The sequence below is a fragment of the Leopardus geoffroyi genome, chromosome D4, assembly GCF_018350155.1.
Source record: "Leopardus geoffroyi isolate Oge1 chromosome D4, O.geoffroyi_Oge1_pat1.0, whole genome shotgun sequence".
Classification (NCBI taxonomy): domain Eukaryota; kingdom Metazoa; phylum Chordata; class Mammalia; order Carnivora; family Felidae; genus Leopardus; species Leopardus geoffroyi.
Genome location: NC_059342.1, coordinates 86,626,436 through 86,643,784, shown reverse-complemented (window position 1 = coordinate 86,643,784; position 17,349 = coordinate 86,626,436). Strand labels below are relative to the sequence as shown.

At 57.1% G+C, this 17,349-nt stretch overlaps 1 protein-coding gene across 2 annotated transcripts in view; it reads left to right on the top strand.

The window, feature by feature from the left end:
* Window positions 1-15,767, top strand: part of FAM102A (family with sequence similarity 102 member A) — a 35,337-nt gene extending 19,570 nt beyond the window's left edge. Inside the window, exons 2-11 of one of the 2 annotated variants that reach the window (XM_045468763.1) lie at window positions 3,381-3,501; window positions 3,764-3,793; window positions 5,751-5,867; window positions 8,057-8,103; window positions 8,231-8,385; window positions 10,429-10,533; window positions 10,617-10,812; window positions 11,265-11,386; window positions 11,493-11,562; window positions 12,977-15,767. In XM_045468763.1, coding sequence (XP_045324719.1) covers window positions 3,381-3,501; window positions 3,764-3,793; window positions 5,751-5,867; window positions 8,057-8,103; window positions 8,231-8,385; window positions 10,429-10,533; window positions 10,617-10,812; window positions 11,265-11,386; window positions 11,493-11,562; window positions 12,977-13,022 — 1,009 coding nt within the window. In that variant the 3' untranslated portion in view covers window positions 13,023-15,767. Of the gene's footprint in view, window positions 1-3,380; window positions 3,502-3,763; window positions 3,794-5,750; window positions 5,868-6,347; window positions 6,432-8,056; window positions 8,104-8,230; window positions 8,386-10,428; window positions 10,534-10,616; window positions 10,813-11,264; window positions 11,387-11,492; window positions 11,563-12,976 lie in introns of those variants that run through there. The other variant, XM_045468764.1, reaches the window with a different exon arrangement.
* The last annotated feature ends 1,582 nt before the right edge of the window (window positions 15,768-17,349 follow it).

Here is a 17,349-nt window from a genome sequence, read left to right as displayed (position 1 = left end):
GCGGGTACACAAGCTGGGGAGGGGCAGAGAGAAGGAGAGAGAATCCCAGGCAGGCTCCACACTCAGTACCGAGCACGATGCAGGGCTCAAACTCACAAACGATGAAATCATGACCTGAGCCCGTCAGTCAGATGCTTAACCATCTGGAACCACCCAGGCGGTTAAGGGTTTGAGCTCTTAAACTTAGGTCTTTGATTCATATTGAGTTAGTTACTGTATGTGGTGTGAGACACGAGTCCTACATCATTCACTCGCACAGGAATATCTCATTGTCCCGGCAACTTTTGTTAAAGACTATCCTCTTTCCCCTACTGGCAGGCACCCTTGCTGAAAACCAATTGACCGTAAACATGAAGGTTTATTTCTGAGCTCTTAATTCCATTCCGACGATCTATGTGTCCATCCTTAGGCCAGAACCATCTTTTCTTGATTATGGCGGCTTTGTAGAAGTTTTGCAGTCAAAGACATTGAATCCTTTGATTATGCTCTGTTCCACTTTTTCTAGATGCTTTGACTATTCTGGTTCCTTAAATTTCGAAGGTTTAGGGCCAATGTGTCAAATTTCTACAAAGAAGCCAGCTGAGATTGTGTTAAATTTTTAGATCGATTTGCTAGTATTGTCACACCAAGATTAGATCTTTTGAAACATGACTGTAGGATGTGTTTCCATTTATTTAGATCTTCTTGAATTTCTTTCAATAATGTTTGGTAGTTTTCAGAGAATATATTTTGTACTTCTTTTGTTAAATTTGATTCTATTTATTGTGTTCTTTTTGGCTTTTCTGTAAATGGAATTATTTCCTTCATTTCATTGTGGATGTTCACTAGTATATAGAAATAATGGATTTTTGTTTACTGATCTTGTATCCTGAAACCGTGCTAAACTCTTGTATTCTGATAGTTTTTAGTGGATTCTTTGTGATTTTCTACATACAAGCTCAACTTATCTGCCAATAAAGGTAATTCTAGTTCTTTCCGCCCACTATTATTTCTTTTTCTAGTTTGCTTGACCTCGTTTTTGTCCCACCACAATGTAAGCTGGTCACTGCGGTGGTCCCAGTGTGTAGGACAGGGACTGGCACATATTTGAATGAATGGGTGGAACCAGCATGGTTGCGGCAGGGGCTGCTCCCCAGCCCAGGGCCCCTGCTCCCCCTGTGGCACCCGCTTCTTGAAGGTCCCTGCCACGTCTGCTGGGGGTTGGGCACTCTTCTCCCTCCCCCTCGTCTCTAGCCCCAACCTTTTCTGTTTGTGCCAGTACTGGGGCTGCAGGGAGTCGCTGGAGCTCCCCTTCCTAACAAGGTCAGAGCACGTTGGGGACAGTCCCTCTGGACCCCCAGTGTCTTCATCACGCAAGACACGTCTCACGGACCTCCCCAGGCTGGGGCCTTTGAGGGACCTACTGATGCCTCCTGGTGCCCACAAGTCAGCGGGTGGCGTGCCTGTTTTGCCCATGAGGGTGGAGAGGTCGAGCTCTCGCTGAGTCACTCAGTGATCTGAGGGCCGTGAGCCCAGGTCTGCCTGACCCAAGTCCTGTTGTCCCTTGTCACGGCCCCGACAGGATGTAGGAGAAGCCTTGTAGAGTCCGGAGGGGGCTCCTCAGAGAGGCTTGGCGCAGGGGTTTTCATAGCCAAGGAAACCAAAGTAGATTTGTTCCTCACTCATGCTGTTTCCTCTGCCTGGAACTGTCTCCCCCACTGGCTACTCCCCTCTCTTCATTCCTGCCTGAGCTTGAATGTCACCCCCCTGCAAGTCAGTCCTGTACCCTGACTCACCCTTCCCTCCACCCCCTCCTGGTGACACTGAGTCATCACCGGGGTAACTGTCACTGTCGGTCTGTGAATAAAGTCCACCACAGGCTCAGTGCCTGACTCATACTTGTCAGTCAGAGACACTGGTGTGGTCTCAGGTACATCGCAGGGCACTGCTGGCCCCAGAACCCTGGTGGGTTCCACCTGCCAGGCCTTCCCTGGCTCTGGGGCCTGTGAACCAAGGTGATGGCCAAATGCTTTGACTGCAGTCAGACAGTCCTGGGTTCAAATCCTGCACTGTCAGTCACTGGGGATGTGATCTGGGGCAGTCTCTTGGGGTCCCAGTGCCCTCAGCGGTAGAAGGGGGTGGCATAGAGCCTACTGTCTGAGGTCGTGCGAGAAGCAAACACGCCCCCGTTCCAATGATGCTCTGCTTGCGCTGACCCTCCAACCTCAGGCCCCAGTCTGACACTTAACCTGTGATCCTCGGGTCCCCCGGGGTGTAGGGCGGTCACTTCCTCATCTGTCCACGTGGCTGTTCCTGTTAGATGGGATGATGAAGCAGGAGATAATGTCTCTCATGCCGTCCCTTCCCTTCCGTGGCCACCCCTTCCTGAGCACGGGCTCTGCCAGGCGGGCTGCGGGGGGCTAGGGAGCTGTGCAGGGATGCAGACTCGCCACTGCCACCCCAGGTCCTGCCGAGCAGCTGGGAGAGGCTGGGGGAGCTCCTGGCATTGCTCTGGCTCCCAGGGCACAAAGCATTTCCCTATTAAGGGTGTGTTGCGGTTTTCGGTGTGGTGATACTTCCCAGGTGCAGCAGGAGTGCGGGCCGGGAGGCTAGACCCCCAGTTAGTGTCAGGGAAGCCGAGGACCCCAAGGTGGTGTCTCAGGCCGGTATGGTGAGAGTGACGCATGCAGCCCCTGGGGCCCACTGCTCAAGGTCAAGTCCCTGTTCTGCTGTGCCTGCGGTGGGCCTCGGGCCAGCATGCTAGCCCCCTGAGCTCCGGTGTCTGTGAATGTGGGATTGGGCTAAGGGTAGTAGCCGTCCCAGACAGCTGCTGGAAGGGTGGGCGTTATCGTGGGTCTCTGACCCTGGGAGCAGCCCCACTAAAGTGCCGTGAGAGCTGCCCAGCACGTGTGAAGTGCGATCCGAGCACTAGACGTGGCTATTATTACTATCATTGTTGTTGTTAGTGGCAAAGAAATGGTCTCCGACGGCCAACTGTTTCCTGTTTGGGCGACACTGGGCAGCTTACCTCGCTTTTCGTCTGCTGGGGAAGACTGTTGTGAGGGTCGGCCGAACAGAATGGTCAGGGGCCAAAGGGAGGTAATGGCAGAGGAAGGAGCCACAGGACAAGGGGAGGGGGCAGTGCTGGGAGCAGGGACAAGGAGTAGCTGCCTCCAGCCTGACCTCACCCCTACCTTGTGCTTTTTCACTTTTTATCACTTACTATTTTTGTTTTTGCAACACTTACACAAGCGTGTTCTTGTTAGGAAAACACAGTCACTCTGTGATACAAAGTAAAAAGCCAGAGCTCCCCTCCTCCCTCTACTCCCTAAAGGCCAGCCCTGTCCCTGATACCTGTGCTGACCTGCCTGCATGTGCTCACCTGTCTGTCTGCCCTGCAGGGAGGAGGTGCGGGAAAACTGCGTGCGGTGGCGGAAGAGGTTCACCTTCGTGTGTAAGATGAGCGCCAACCCGGCCACCGGCCTGCTGGACCCCTGCATCTTCCGTGTGTCGGTGCGCAAGGTGAGGCTGGGCTCCGGGCTGGGGCGGGGGGCTGCGGACCCGAGGCTAAGGCGGCGGGTGTGAGGCTGCTGGTCCAGTGGCTTTAGGCCCACCCCCGGACCTGTCCCCTTGAGAGAGCATGGAATGAGTCGCTCTGTCCCTTGGCTTGTCTTCCCCCCCAGCAGTCAGATTTGGTGTGGGGTGGGAGGCACCTGGGGAGATGCCCGAGATCACTTGGATTCCCCAGTTACGCTGCTGCTTGTGTCTCTGTCTCTCTGTGCAGGAGCTGAAAGGCGGGAAGGCGTATTCCAAGGTGAGTGGGGCTGTGAAGGGATAGTGGGGTGGAACAGGCATGAGAGAAGCTCCCAGAAGAACTTCCAGCCCCTTCTCTGCCCCAAACAGGAGACACTCAGCTCTGCATGAGATGTATTGTTTTTTGGAAATGTCTTTATTGATTGTCTTTGCACTTAATATAAAGGTCCCATGTGCTTGTCGCAACACAAATGGCACAGAAGTTCGGAGTGAAAAGGGAAGTTTCCACCCCCTTCCCCTGTAGGCTTCCTCCCCAGATCCCATCCTTGGGTTCGTTAAGGTCTCTCCAGACCGTTTAAGGAAAAGAAAGTTAGGAAATACACAGAGCAGCGAATAAAACATACGCGCGTGTGGGTCAGAGGAGTATGGAATGAGCTCCCCGTACGTGTACCTATGTGCACGCAGACAGTGGGATCTTTAAATACACAAAAGGGACTTGTTCTAAACAGATTCGACAGCGTGGTTTCCGCTTGCTGGTGCACCGTGGGCATGTTTTCACATCCTCACAAATTCCTTTTGCCATCTAACAGAGGCAGCATCCCCTTGTACGGCTGGGTGCTGGGTACTCCGCCAGCCCCCGCTGTCGCACGTCTGTGTTGTTGCCATTTGCGTGGCACCCCCTGGGAAAAGTGAGAAAAGGTGTCTCCGGAAGGGTCACCTCTGGCTTTGAATAAGCCTGCTCTGCCCTCGACCCCCTTCGTGGTGGGGACTCACAGCCCACCCTGTGTGGCCCCTGGGAGGCGGCCTGGTAGCAGGGGTTGGGCTCAGTCTGGAGGGGAAATGCCTTTGCCTCACCTCGCCCTGCGTGGAAGGCGTGTCCCTTCCCACTGACCAGAGCTCAGGAAGCTCAGCATTCTGGGCTGTGCACTCTGCCCTGGGCAGGGTGGCTAGAACCGGGCTGTGGAAGGTGCCACCAGAGTGGAAATTTCTCCTGCCACTAATTCACATGGGCAGGGGCAGCTGCCCAGAAGGAACTACTGGCAGACGCTTAGCAGGTGCCTGGCGCGTGTCAGACCTGCAGGCCCTTCCCCTCTGTCCTGTAGTCAAACGCCCTCGCCAGGCCCTGCTCCTGTTCTCCAGGGAAGGAAGCCGGGGCCCAGAGGGGTGGCTGGACTTGGTGCTGGTAGGGCCTGGTCTTGGGCCTGGCTCTGCGGGTTAGGCGGTGTGGGGCCCTGGGGAAGTCACTTATCCAGAACCTTAGTTTCCTTCTCTGCCAAATGGGGGTCCCTGTGACTTGATGGCAGGGCTAGGATGTGAACCCCCTAAACCTCTAATTCTAGCATGTGTGCCCCTAAACTGCCGTGGAGACTTGCGTGCAGCAGGTGGTCAGTAAATGCCACTTGTTGCTTTGGTTGCCCCCCAAGTCCCTAATCCCAGCACCCCCTGCCTTAACTCAGTTTCCTGCCCACAGGTCTGGAGACCTGGCTTCTATCGAAGGCTTTCTTAACTCCTACACTTTGTTCTCAAACGTTCTCCTACCTCCCTCTGTGTCTCTGGTGCCTCTCTCTGCGTCCCAGAACAGCCCGGTGCTCCCACCAGCCCCCCACTCCAACCTCCATGAGGGACTCCTGCCCTCCCACCTCCCCCCGCCCCACGCCATACCAAGTTCCCACGGGCCTTTCCTCCCCGCTGCGTGCTGCCCTGGCGGCTCCCACAGCACAGCCTTGTTTCCCAGGGAACAATGCCTCTGTGTCACAGACAACAATGTCCTTTCATCTCAGGCGCTGCCCTAGTGCACGCTGGGACGTGGCACAAAGGGCGCTTTGTGCGGCTCAGGGATGTGAGCCCCAGACCAGCCTCTGTCCTTGGGTGCCATTATGCAACACTCAGTCTGGGCTGTGGGGCGGGCCCGGGGATCTGCCTGCCCCCGCCCCCAACCTTGACAAGTTAACCCTTGTGCTGCCCGCTGTGCGCCCACACCCCCTGCAGCTTCCCACACTCTCCTCTGTCCCTCCCAGCTGGGCTTCGCCGACTTGAACCTGGCCGAATTCGCAGGCTCAGGCTCCACAGTGCGCTGCTGCCTGCTGGAGGGATATGACACGAAGAACACCCGTCAGGACAACTCCATCCTCAAGGTACCAGGGTCCCCCACCACCTCTTCTGCCCCTTTTACTAAAGGAGCCCGGCAGACCTGCCCCCATCCTCTGGGGGGTTGTGAAAAATATGGATTCCTAGCCTGGACACTAGGAAGATGTGGTCCCAGGGTCAGGAAACCACCCTCAGAAGCCTGGCTCTGCCACTGGCCTCAGTTTCCCCATCTTTAATTGGGGGGTCGTGGGGGGGGGACCCCAGCAGTCTCGTTAAGGGTTTGATGAGCACTTTTGGTGAGATGAGCATCCCCAGGTGTTTGCCACCTCGCATCTCATGACACCTGACAACAGCCCCATCGGGTGTGGTGTGTGGTTTGGTCCCAGTTTTGCGTAGGAGGGGGTCAGGGCACAGAGGTCAGATCATTTGCCTGGGGTCACAGGCAGAACTGATGCTTGGCCCCCAGCTGTTTGACTCCACGGTCCAGCTCCCAACCATTGCCCCATGTGACACCAGACTGCCTGAGCTCGCAGTGGAGGGTCAGTGTGGAAGAACCTGCCATCCCTTGAGCCGGGCAGACCGAGGGGTTTCCTCCGAGAGCCCAGCCACAGGCAGGTTTCCGGCGGCCGGGGCAGCTCCCTCCCTCCAGGCAGCTGGCTCTCTGGCCTCTCAGGACAGAGCTATCTGGGCATCTGCCATGGCCAGCACACCTCTCTTCCTCGTCCCCACACCCTTCCACCCGATTGAGAAAACAGTCTTGCCCTAACCACGCCTCTGCGAGCTGACCCAGCGGGAACGTGTTGTGCTTAAAGCAGAGCCAGGCAGAGGTGGTGGCCTGGGGTGCTGCAGCCCCTAGGCCCTTTGCAGAGACAACCAGAAGTACCCAAAAAGGTCCAGGCTAGTTGTGATGGGAGCCGGGACCTTTCAGTCTCACCCCACTGGCCCTGTGCACCCTTAGGCAAACCAGGGGGCCTAAGGGGGGGTTGCAGGTGGCTGCAAAGCCGGCTGCCTCACGTCCTGTCTGCACGGCTTTGGGCCCTTACTTCCCTTGAGTCTGTGTCTGGGTCCTGCTTCCTTCCCTCTCCTACAGCCTGGGGCCATCACCTACTTTGTAGGCACTATCACAGCCAGATGAAATAATTCATTAAAAAAAAAAAAAAAGAAAAACAGTCTCAGGGGGTGCCTGGCTGGCTCAGTCTTAGAGCATGTGACACTTGATCTCTGGGTCATGAATTCGAGCCCCACATTGGGTGTAGAGCTTACTTAAAACAACAAAAAAGTCTCAGCCCAATGATCTCCATTTTTGTCAGTGTTGGCACTGGCTTATGAGTACCCATTTCTTTTTTTTTTTTTTTTAATTTTTTTTTAATGTTTTATTTATTTTTGAGAGAGGGACAGAGTACGAGCGGGGGAGGGGCAGAGAGAGCCGGAGACAGAATCCACAAAGCAGGCTCCAGGCTCTGAGCTGTCAGCACAGAGCCTGACGCAGGGCTTGAACTCATAAACTGTGAGATCATGACCCGAGCCAAAGTCGGATGCTTAACCGACTGAGCCACCCAGGCGCCCCTGAGTACCTATTTCTTACCCCATCTCCCTCTTCCCGTCGCTCTATCTCAGCCCAGACTTGGGGACCCAGCCTTGCCTTGTTTGGTCCATTGATCTCTGCCCAGGTGCATGATGTCGAACTTCTGATGGCATCTTGCTTTCCTTTACTCAACACGCTTTCACCAAGCCCCGGCCCTCCGTGTTGGGCTCTGTGGGCACCCCATCTCCCACTCCCACCCACCATGTTGTGCCTGGTGAACCCCCTCCCTACCAGGTGGGCTTCGTGAGCCTCCCTCATGCCTGCCGTGTGGAGCTCGCATACCCCTGCCCACACTGAGGCCATGAGCAGGCCCTGAGGCTGGAGAGGGACTGTAGCCCCCTCCTCGTCACAGTGTTAAAGTCACAGTAGCTAACTTTTTCTGCTTGCCCTCACTGTGTGCCTGGCGCCAAAGCATGCCAAGCCTCATCTCCCCGAGTCCTCTCCACTGTCTCAGGAGACAGGTGTCAGGAGCGCTTCTGTCCTCCACCCACGGAAACGGGGGCTCGGTGCGGTTCGGTGGCTTCGCCGGGGCCAGCGAGGGGCAGAGACGGGATCCGAGGCCAGCCCATCTGAAGCCAGAGCAGGTGGACCGCAGGGAGGCCCCTGGGCCGGGGGGTGGCCGTGGTGTGGCTGATCTCTCCCTCTGTGCAGGTCACCATCGGAATGCTCCTGCTCTCCGGAGACCCCTGCTTTAAGACGTGAGTGTGGGCACAGGCTGTGGGGGGCCACACAGGGACTCTTCCCACCTCGGGGCTCTTGGGCTCCCCTGTCTTTGTCTGACCCCGAACATGGGGCACCCCAGTCACAGCCATCTTTCCTCCCCAGGCCGCCGTCCACCGCCAAGTCCATCTCCGTCCCGGGCCAGGACTCCTCCCTGCAGCTGACGCGCAAGGGCGGTGGGACCGGCAGCGGCGGCGGTGGCACCAACTCCCTGACGGGATCCCGGCCCCCCAAGGCGAGGCCCACCATCCTCAGCTCAGGTGCCACTCTCCACCTGCCCTGCTCCTCCCTGTGGCCCGAGGCTCAGCTCAGTCTCCCCAGGTCCCAAGGGGGACGCTTGCTGAGAAGACAGAGGTGTTGGGATGGCATTTACACCGGTCCATGCTTCCAGTGGGCCGAAGTCTCAGTCCCTCCTGCATGCCGGGCGCTGTGCTGGGCCCCAGGATCGCAGCAATCAGTGTCCTGACCTCGAGGCCCCGTCTTTCAGGAGAGACAGAAGTCAGTCCGGCGGTAAATAAGTCCATGTCACCTTCAGGTGTGACAAGAGCTGTGACGGGCACTGGAAGCATCTGCCTGGGAACAATCATGGAAGCCTCCCTGAAGAGGTGGCATTTGAGCCGAATCCGAGGTGTGGGGTGCAGGGCAATGTTCCTGGCAGAGGGATGTGCCGTGAGCGCTTCTCTCCCGCTTGCTGCCTGACCAGGACTGGCCATTTTGCCTCTCCAGTCTCAGCATCCTCCCCTGACTAATGGGATCAGCCATAGTAACTACATCCTGGGTTGCTTTGGAGATTAGCCTTGCCTGGCACACAGTAGGTACTCTATAAATTTCCCAGCACTGGCTTTCTATTAAATTACCGTTATTACTAACGTCATAAAAAGTGCAGATGCCTGAATCCCCAGAGGAGACAGCCTGGCCATTAGGATAAGGAAGGGCTACGGGAGAGGAGGCTCCAGCCTCCCCCGCCACCCCGTGTCTAGTGCTGTGCATGGTGAAGCGGGGCCCCTGAGTACCAGCCTTGTACAAGGACCCCGTCCCTGGGGGTGAGCCCGGAGCTGGGAGGCAGACTAAGCTGATTAGTGAGCGGGGCAGCACCTGCCGCCCTCATTTGCACCATGAGAGCAATTAGAGAGGGTGCTGGGCCTCCAGCAGCTCAGCGGATGTTTGCTGAGTGATTCTACCCCCAGGGCGGCTGGGAGCAGAGAGGGCCCTGACCTCAAGGGCCAGCTTTCTTCCGCTCCCATTTTTCCTGTAGACTCAGTCAGGTAAGGCCTAGAACTGGAAGCCCGCCTCGGGCTGGAAACTGCTCACAAGATTAAGGGCTTCCCTGCGCCATCGCTCTCTCCAGCTTCTGGACCAGGCCACCCCAGTGTAGACGGTGCCTGTTGTACCAAGTAGAAGAGGTGCCTGTCCCAGGCAGGGCGGGGATTTGAGCCCCCACGCGCCTCTTAACTGGTTTTCTACCCATCTCCTCCTGCAACCCTCACCCCATCTGCAGAGCACCTGTTTTGAGAAGCCCTGTGGCCTTGGGTGGGGACACAGGCAGGACTGGGGTCCAGCCTGTGGCCTGGTGTGCTGTTCTCTGAGGAGGAGATGGACGAGATGAGTCCTTCCTTCCTGTGACCAGAAGTGGTAGGCAGGCACTCGTGGAGCCCTGAGTGGATCCCGCCTGGGCCCCTTGTGCCTCCTGCTGGCGAGTGCCGGCAAGTTTGTTTCCGAAGTTGGGCTTATGGGTGGCTTGTGACAGGACTGTCAGCCACTCCCCATTCGCCTTATTCCTTCCACTCTGGCTCTACTGACCTAGGCTCATTAAAGCCTCGGTGCCTTTGCTTCCGCTGTTCCTCTGTGTGGAAGGTTCTTTCCCTGATGCTTTATGTGGCTCATTCCCTCCCATGCCTCCTGAAGGCCTCCCATTAAGGCCTCTCCTCAGAGGAGCCTTCCCTGATCCCAGACCGGGTCAGACCCCCGTACATACTGCTCCCTGTTCTGTAACACGCACCTCAGTTGTGGTTAATTGTGGGTCATTATTCAACATTCTCCCTTCCCACTGGCCTTGTGACACCATCTCCCATCTACGGCCCCCAGTAGAGAACCCTGTGCAGAGGAGGTCCCCACGGATGTTTGTGGAATGGACAGACCTGGGCTCCAGCGGTGAACTGTGGCGGCGGTAGAACTCAGCTTTTCAGTCTGTTAAATGGGAAACACTCAGTGCACCCCCCACCCCCCCACCCTGACCCAGTGAGAGGACGTGTGTGAATGGCAGGGGCCGGCACCGCTGGTAAGCCTGTCTCCCCGCCTTCCAGGGGTGCCAGAGGAGGCCGAACAGAACCTGTCCAGCCCCGAGGAGGTGTTCCACTCCGGTCACTCCCGCAACTCCAGCTACGCCAGCCAGCAGTCCAAGATCTCTGGTGAGTGCCCGCCTGGCTCCGTGCCCCTGGCCCTCCACCTCCCTGGCCGGCCCCTGTAACGAGCCTCCCCAAATGCCCACCAGGCTACAGCACAGAACACTCGCGCTCCTCCAGCCTCTCGGACTTGACGCACCGCCGCAACACGTCGACGAGCAGCAGCGCCTCGGGCGGCCTCAGCATGACTGTGGAGGGCCCCGAGGGCGGGGAGCGGGAACACCGGCCCCCCGAGAAGCCGCCGCGGCCGCCTCGGCCCCCGCATCTGTCTGACCGTTCATTTCGGTGAGCACAGTGCTCCTGGAGAACAGAGCCGTCTCAGGGGCCCCCCGAACCTCTGCTTCTTTACCTGTGACACGGGGACAGCAGGGTCCCCCACCCCAGAGGGTTGGATGGTGATGATTCAGCCAGTGGACGTACATGCAAAGCATGGCCTGGGCCTGGCATGCACGTGCCGTTGTGTGTGCCTTGGTGTACCTAGGTCCCTGGTCTACACGCCGTGCAGCCTCTCAGAGGCTACGAGGTTAGGTAACCTCTCAGAGCCTCCGGGTCGCCATCCATAAAACCAGGTCATGGCACCTGCCCTGCGGGCCGAGGTGAGGGCTGAAGGAACACAGTTGGGAATACATCCTCGCGTGCACTCAGAGCAGCCTCAGTGCTGCAGGTGCTCCGGTGTCCTCCTTGTGCCTGTCACTGGCCGGACTGCTGTGACTCTGCCCTGCTTTGCTCCACCCCAGGCGGAAGAAGGACTCCGTGGAGAGTCACCCGACCTGGGTGGATGACACTCGGATCGACGCAGATGACATCGTGGAGAAGATCATGCAAAGCCAAGACTTTACGGACGGCAGCAACACCGAGGGTGAGCTGCCCGCACGGGGAGGACCGGGGGACGATGCCAGCTGTTCCAGGGGTCCCCTGGCTGCCCCTGCCCCACTCAGCCTCCATCCTCCCCTGTGTCCCCACAGACAGCAACCTCCGGCTGTTTGTGAGCCGTGATGGCTCGACCACGCTGAGTGGCATCCAGCTGGCCAACAGGTAAGGGTGACAGTTTGGGGATGGGTCACTAGGGTGGCCATGGGGAACAGGGGTGAGAGCGAGGTCTCTGCAGACACTGACCTGGCTTCGAATGCCAGTTCTTATCACCACGTTGTGACCTTGGACCAGTCACTTCTCTGAACCTCAGTTTCCTTATCCGTCAAATGCTGTGGACCATAACCGTCTCCACCTAGAAACCTGGGACAACATGCAGGGGTTGGTTCTGAGGGTTGCAAGGATAGCCTTGGAAAGTGCCTAGCACAGGGCTTGGCACACAGCAGGGGCTTTATCCGTCTCTATTTTGCCCTCTGCTCTTCCCTTCCTTCTGGATCTGAGAACCCCTAAAAATGATGCTGCTGACTCATTTTATTTATTGAACAAATATTTATTGAGCACCAGCTATGCACCAAGCACTGAGCTAGGTCCTGGGGATGCAACAGTGAGCAGCACAGATCTGTGCCTGCCTAATGTTTACATATGAGGGGGTGGTAGGACCAAACTTGGGCTTCAGGTCTGCAGTTTATAGAGGGCCTTCTTGTGATCATTTATTTATTTGTAGCATGTTTACTGGGTCACTGAATGAATGAGCAGAGGAGCTTCCCATGTGCAGGGTCGTCCTGAGGCCTTTCCCCCCTGTTCCTGTGGGCCGGATGGGAAAGTGCACATCTAACATCTATCTAGGTTCCGGGGTGTGGGGGGACGTGGCTGAGCTGCCCAGGCGCCCGGCACCTTCCCTCTGGTGCTGCTATGCTGACACCTGCTGGCTGAGGCTTGAAATTGCAGCTGCCTTTCCTGGTGGCTTCCTGGGCTGTCCCGGGTAAGGTGGGCAAGAGGAAAACAGGATGCCTCCTTGGAGGTTTGTAAACACCACCCCCTAACCCCCTATGATAGTGAGGATACGGGAGATGGGAGAAACCAATTTAATCAGGAGCAAGGTCTTAGCAGAGCTGCACCCCAAGCCCTGAATGTCCACGACCCTGTGGCTGGGTGGGCCTGGCTTCCGCGGGGGGGAAAAAAAAAAGCCAACCAGGCTCCCTGACCTTCTGCTGTCTTCTTGGTAAGCCTCATGATCCCTCTGCACCTCAGTGCCTTCATCTGTCAAGTGGGGTGGAGTGAAGTCTTTCCCTGCCGGGGCTGCTATGAGGATGGGTGCAGCACACCCCTGAGTGTAAGCCACGTGCTCAGGAAGGGCTCAGGCGCGGCCTGTAGCAGCTCTGAGATCCCACAGACTCCGATACTTACCATCTGTGTTGCCCTAGGCAGGTGACTCAACTTCCCTGAGCTTCGGTTTACCCCTCTGTGAAACAGGGCCAGTTAGTTACAGTGCCAACTCGTGGGGTGCTTACAAGGGCCTGCCCCGGAAGAGCGTCTAGGAGGATAAGCTGACCTGTTTCTCCCCTCCCCTCCCCTGCAGGGTCTCCTCTGGGGTCTATGAGCCTGTCGTAATCGAAAGCCATTGAGGAGCGGGCGTCCAGCCTGGAGAAGGGCCCTGCCTTCGCGGGCATCCAGGCCCGCAGCATTCCACGAGGGACCTTCCGCTTCGGATCACCTTCCGCGCCACATCTCATCTGTGCCTCCTCCGTGCACTCCAGCCCCGCTCCTGCCCCAAAGCATCATTCCACTGTCCTCCCATCCATGCCGGGACCCTCCTGGCCTGCCAGGCCCCGGGCACCACTGTGAATATTCTCCTCTGAACCACTAGGGGGGCAGGCCATGCAGGCCCACGAAGCAGGTGGACAAGACCAAGATGGCCGGGACTGCCCCGCTGGAGACCAATTGGGCCCCTCAGTGGGGACATGCAGTGGCATCTCCGCACGGGGATGCCTGTGGCTGAAGGGCCTCTTGCCCCGTGTCCCTGCTCACCCCAGGAGCATTGGCTCAGCCGTGCCCTGGCAGGGCCTTGCTCCACCACCCCCTTGCCCTTGGGAGGGCCGGTCCACCCCCAGAATCCCACCACCACGGCTCCCTGACTGCTTAGTGCTTCAGCTGTCCCTTCCCTGTGTCCTGGGGGACCCGCTGGCGGCCTTCTCCTGGGAACCAAGACCACCCACGCTCCACATTGAAACCCCCTCCCCCAACGAATGTTCTCCTGCTGCCCCGGCAGCCTGCACTTTGCACATGCTCGTCTCCAGCACAGCCCCCCTGGCCCTTGCCTGCCTTTCCCTTGAGCCCTTCGCAAGGATTCCCTGGCACTGCCTGCTGTGCAGCCAGCGCCTGCCTCTAGCGGTCCGGCTGGAACGTGGCACCGCCTCTCCCCCTGTTTAGCTCCAGCTCAGGCCTGAGCCCATGTCGAGAAAGGTCTGAGCATCGATGGTGGCTCACCTCTGCTCGGGGCTGGATCCTGAGCAGCTGGTTTCCTGTAGGAAGCCAGGGAAGGTGCCTCCCAAACCCTTAGAGGTTGAGAGTCTGGCTGGGCTGGGCTTGGCAAGCAAAGCCCCCTCTCCCTCCCCGCAGGGTCAGCTAGCCCAGGCTGGGGCCGATGCTGAGAGGCAGGTGGGCTGTGACCGGACTGGCCCAGAGCTGGCTTCCTGGCCAGAAAAGCCTCAGCCCTCCTCTGGAAGCATCCCTCTCTCTGGGCGAAGGAGAGGTGGGGAGCAGTCTGGCCCTGCCCCCACCCCTCGCTAAAGCCTCTGCTGTCTGCACCCCACCCCTCCCGTCTTCCTTACTTGCTTGAAAATGGGTTCTGGCTGCCAGCCAGTCCCTGGACAGACTTCCCTGCCACCCTGAAATTTCACTTATTTTGTGTGAACCCAGCAGGCTGGTGTTTACGTACTCCTATACCTTTTTTCTTTTTAACATTTCATTTCCTCTTTTCTTTCTTTCTCTTTCTCTTTCCTTTTTTTTTTTTTTTTTTTTTTTTTTTTTTTTTTGAGTTCACAGTTTGGTATTTTCTCCTCCCCCCGGTGAGGGGAGGTGGTTCTGTTCTCTGCCCTCTGCCCTACCTGCTGGCTGGGTCCCAGCAGGACTAGGGATCTAGATGGGGGGAGGGGGGGCAGGATACTGGTTCTCTCCCTGGTGGGGTGCAGGTGCCAGTGGGGTGTCCTCCCCAGGCTGGGAGGGCTCCTTGCCCTTATGCTCCAGCTGGCAAGAATTGGAGCCTTTGTCTTGGAACCTCCTGGCCTTGGGAGGAGAGCATTTCTAGGATTCGTTGTCATTGTTTTTAATCCCCTAACTCTTAGAAACTGAATGTGAGGAGGCTCTTGCTCAGACAGGACAGAGTACTTGCTGTGGCTGGAGAGGGCTCTGGTTAGCCCTGCGGGTCCCTTCCTGCCCCGCAGGCACCTGGCGCTTTCCAAGGAAGCTGGCTGTGCAGTCTCCAGGTGAAGTGACCCCCAGAAAACGGGAGAGCCCTCTCCTTGCCTTCTGTGTCTGCGTGACCTCTGCCCAATGGGGAAGCGCATTCAGGGTGTATTTGGGGTCTGGCTCAAAGTTCCGGGCTTCAGGCATAAAACAGCCAGTTCTGGTCCTGTTGGGACTCCCCCAAACCCCAGCCCCACCCAAGTTGAGGTTTGGGCTTGACAGACACCCCAGAAGCAGACAGAGCCTGCCACATTCTTCCATGCCAGTCTCTGGGCCAGGGTAATTGGACTGAGAATTCGGCCACATCCAAATTAACACTAGCTGGAGCCAGAGGCCTGGAGCCCTTTCTTCAATCTCTGGTCTTCTCAAGCTCGGTGAATTCCCGCCAGGCACCCACAGCTCCTGGACGTAAAATGCTATATATAGAGAAAGACTATATTAAAGATATTTTTGGAAAGGAATCAGTCTATGCAATGCCAGTTTGGAATCTTCTTGAAAGACAGTTTAACGTTTTTACTAGGAGATTTAAAGAAAAGAAAAGTCTACAATATTTTTAGGTTACTTTTTTTGTGGTCACCCCAAACTGACCACATGGTGTGGTCTGCTGGGATGGAGATCTTCTGTGTTCTCCTCTCTCTCAGAGGGTTGAGCTGGGAAATGGGGGGTGGGGGGGTGGGAGGGGGTATCTTTTTTTTTCTTTTGGTCTTTTTTTTTTTTTTTTTTTTTTAATCCCCTCCTTTCTAACAGAATGTTGCCACCACCACCGCCCCTTATTCAGAAGGCTGTGTTTGTATCTCTGTCTCCCGGCTTCTGTTGTAGAAAATCACATTGTAAGGGGAAATCAGCCTAGTGTCAGTGTCTTGGTTGGGGGAAAAAAAATTAAATGTCGCAATTTTTGTTTGTTATGGCATGTTGGGTTTTGTTTGTTTCACCACGTGGTCAGCATCAGAAGAAAGCCAGATGTGCAGGTGGACATCCGGGAATGGGGGAAGGTGTAGGTGGCCTGGGTTCTCCCTGTCCTGGCTGCCATCAAAATTATTACCACCTTTATTACTCCAGATTCCTGGGGAGGAAACTGAGGCCCAGGAAGGCAGTTTCTTGCCAGTCTCACACCTACTGAGCGGCAGCTCTGATCTCAGGGCACAAGTTCTAACCACTGGACTTCCCCAGCAGTCAGCCTGAGGGACAAATAACTGTCTGTGCCTCAGTTTCCTCAGCTGTAAATGGGCTGGCGGATGAAAATGGGTGTACAGCCTGACACGGGAGGTACTGAGTTTGTTCCCAACTCCTCTCGAGCCCCAGGCCACAACTGTCTCCAGGCCCAGGCCCCTCACTTCCTGTCCCCCACACTCAAGTTACACAGGAGCCAGCAGCTTGGCCAAGCTCTGAGAAGGGCAAGGCACCCTGGCCTTTAATTAGCTCAGAAGTGGCAGGAAGCCTCCGCGGCGGTGGACAGGCCAGAAGGGACCAGACCACCAGGCCTCCTCCCCGCTGCAGCATGACCTCGTCTGCACCCCTTCTCTGGGCTGACACCCACTCATGGCCCCTTTAAACCCTGGAGGCTGATTTTGAGCCTCTTCCTCTGTTCTGCACGGCACACCTGGGGAGGGAAGAGTCGGCCCCTGGCTGAGGCCAAAGTCTGTCCTGAGATGGAGAGGGAAGTCCCTGGGCTGTAGGCCAAGAAGAGTTGCTCCTATCATCTTCGAAGAGTGCAGCCCCCACAGGGACCGGCTCAGGTGACCCAAGGAGTCACGCCGCCAGCGGGAGCAAATCACGCCAGGTTCAGACACATCTCTGCAAGTCGGTCTGCCCATCCTCCCGCCCCTCGTTCTGGGCACTAGGGATACAGCAGTGACCACAGACCCCATCCCCAGGGAGCCCACAGGCCAGTTCAACAAGTACATGAGCGAACGAAAACTCAGTGACAAGCGTTAGCTCGGAGACACACAGGGGGGCTGTGGAGCACAGGGGAGGGAACCCTGCCCGGCTGTCAAGGGGCTTCCCTAGGATGTGTGGCATCCCACTGAGACCCGATGGGTGAGGAGCAGGTAGCCAGCCCCTCGAGCTGTGTTCCAGACTGGGGAAGGACCTGGAACAAGACAGTGTTCCAGACTGGGGAAGGACCTGCGTGGGGGCTCAGTCCAAGACCTGTCTGTGCTGCTGCCCGGGCTGCAGGGACACGCAGAGCCCAACAGGCAAATGGTGAGGAAACGGAGGATCACCCTGACCTCATCCCCGCAGTGAAGAGAAGACACCAGAAAGGGTCTCCTGGAAAGCCAGGCGACCGGAAGGGGGCACTCCCCTCACAGCCAGTGAGAATCCTCCTCATCCCTGGGGACGCGGGCTTACCCACCCTCCCTCCTCCTCCCACCCCAGGTGGGGGCAATGAACACCCTCTGCACCCCTGTCGACAATTAGGGCCTCGGGATTAGGAAATGGGTGCCGGTCTCGGCCTCACCACTGATTCGAGTTGTGATCTGCAAGTCT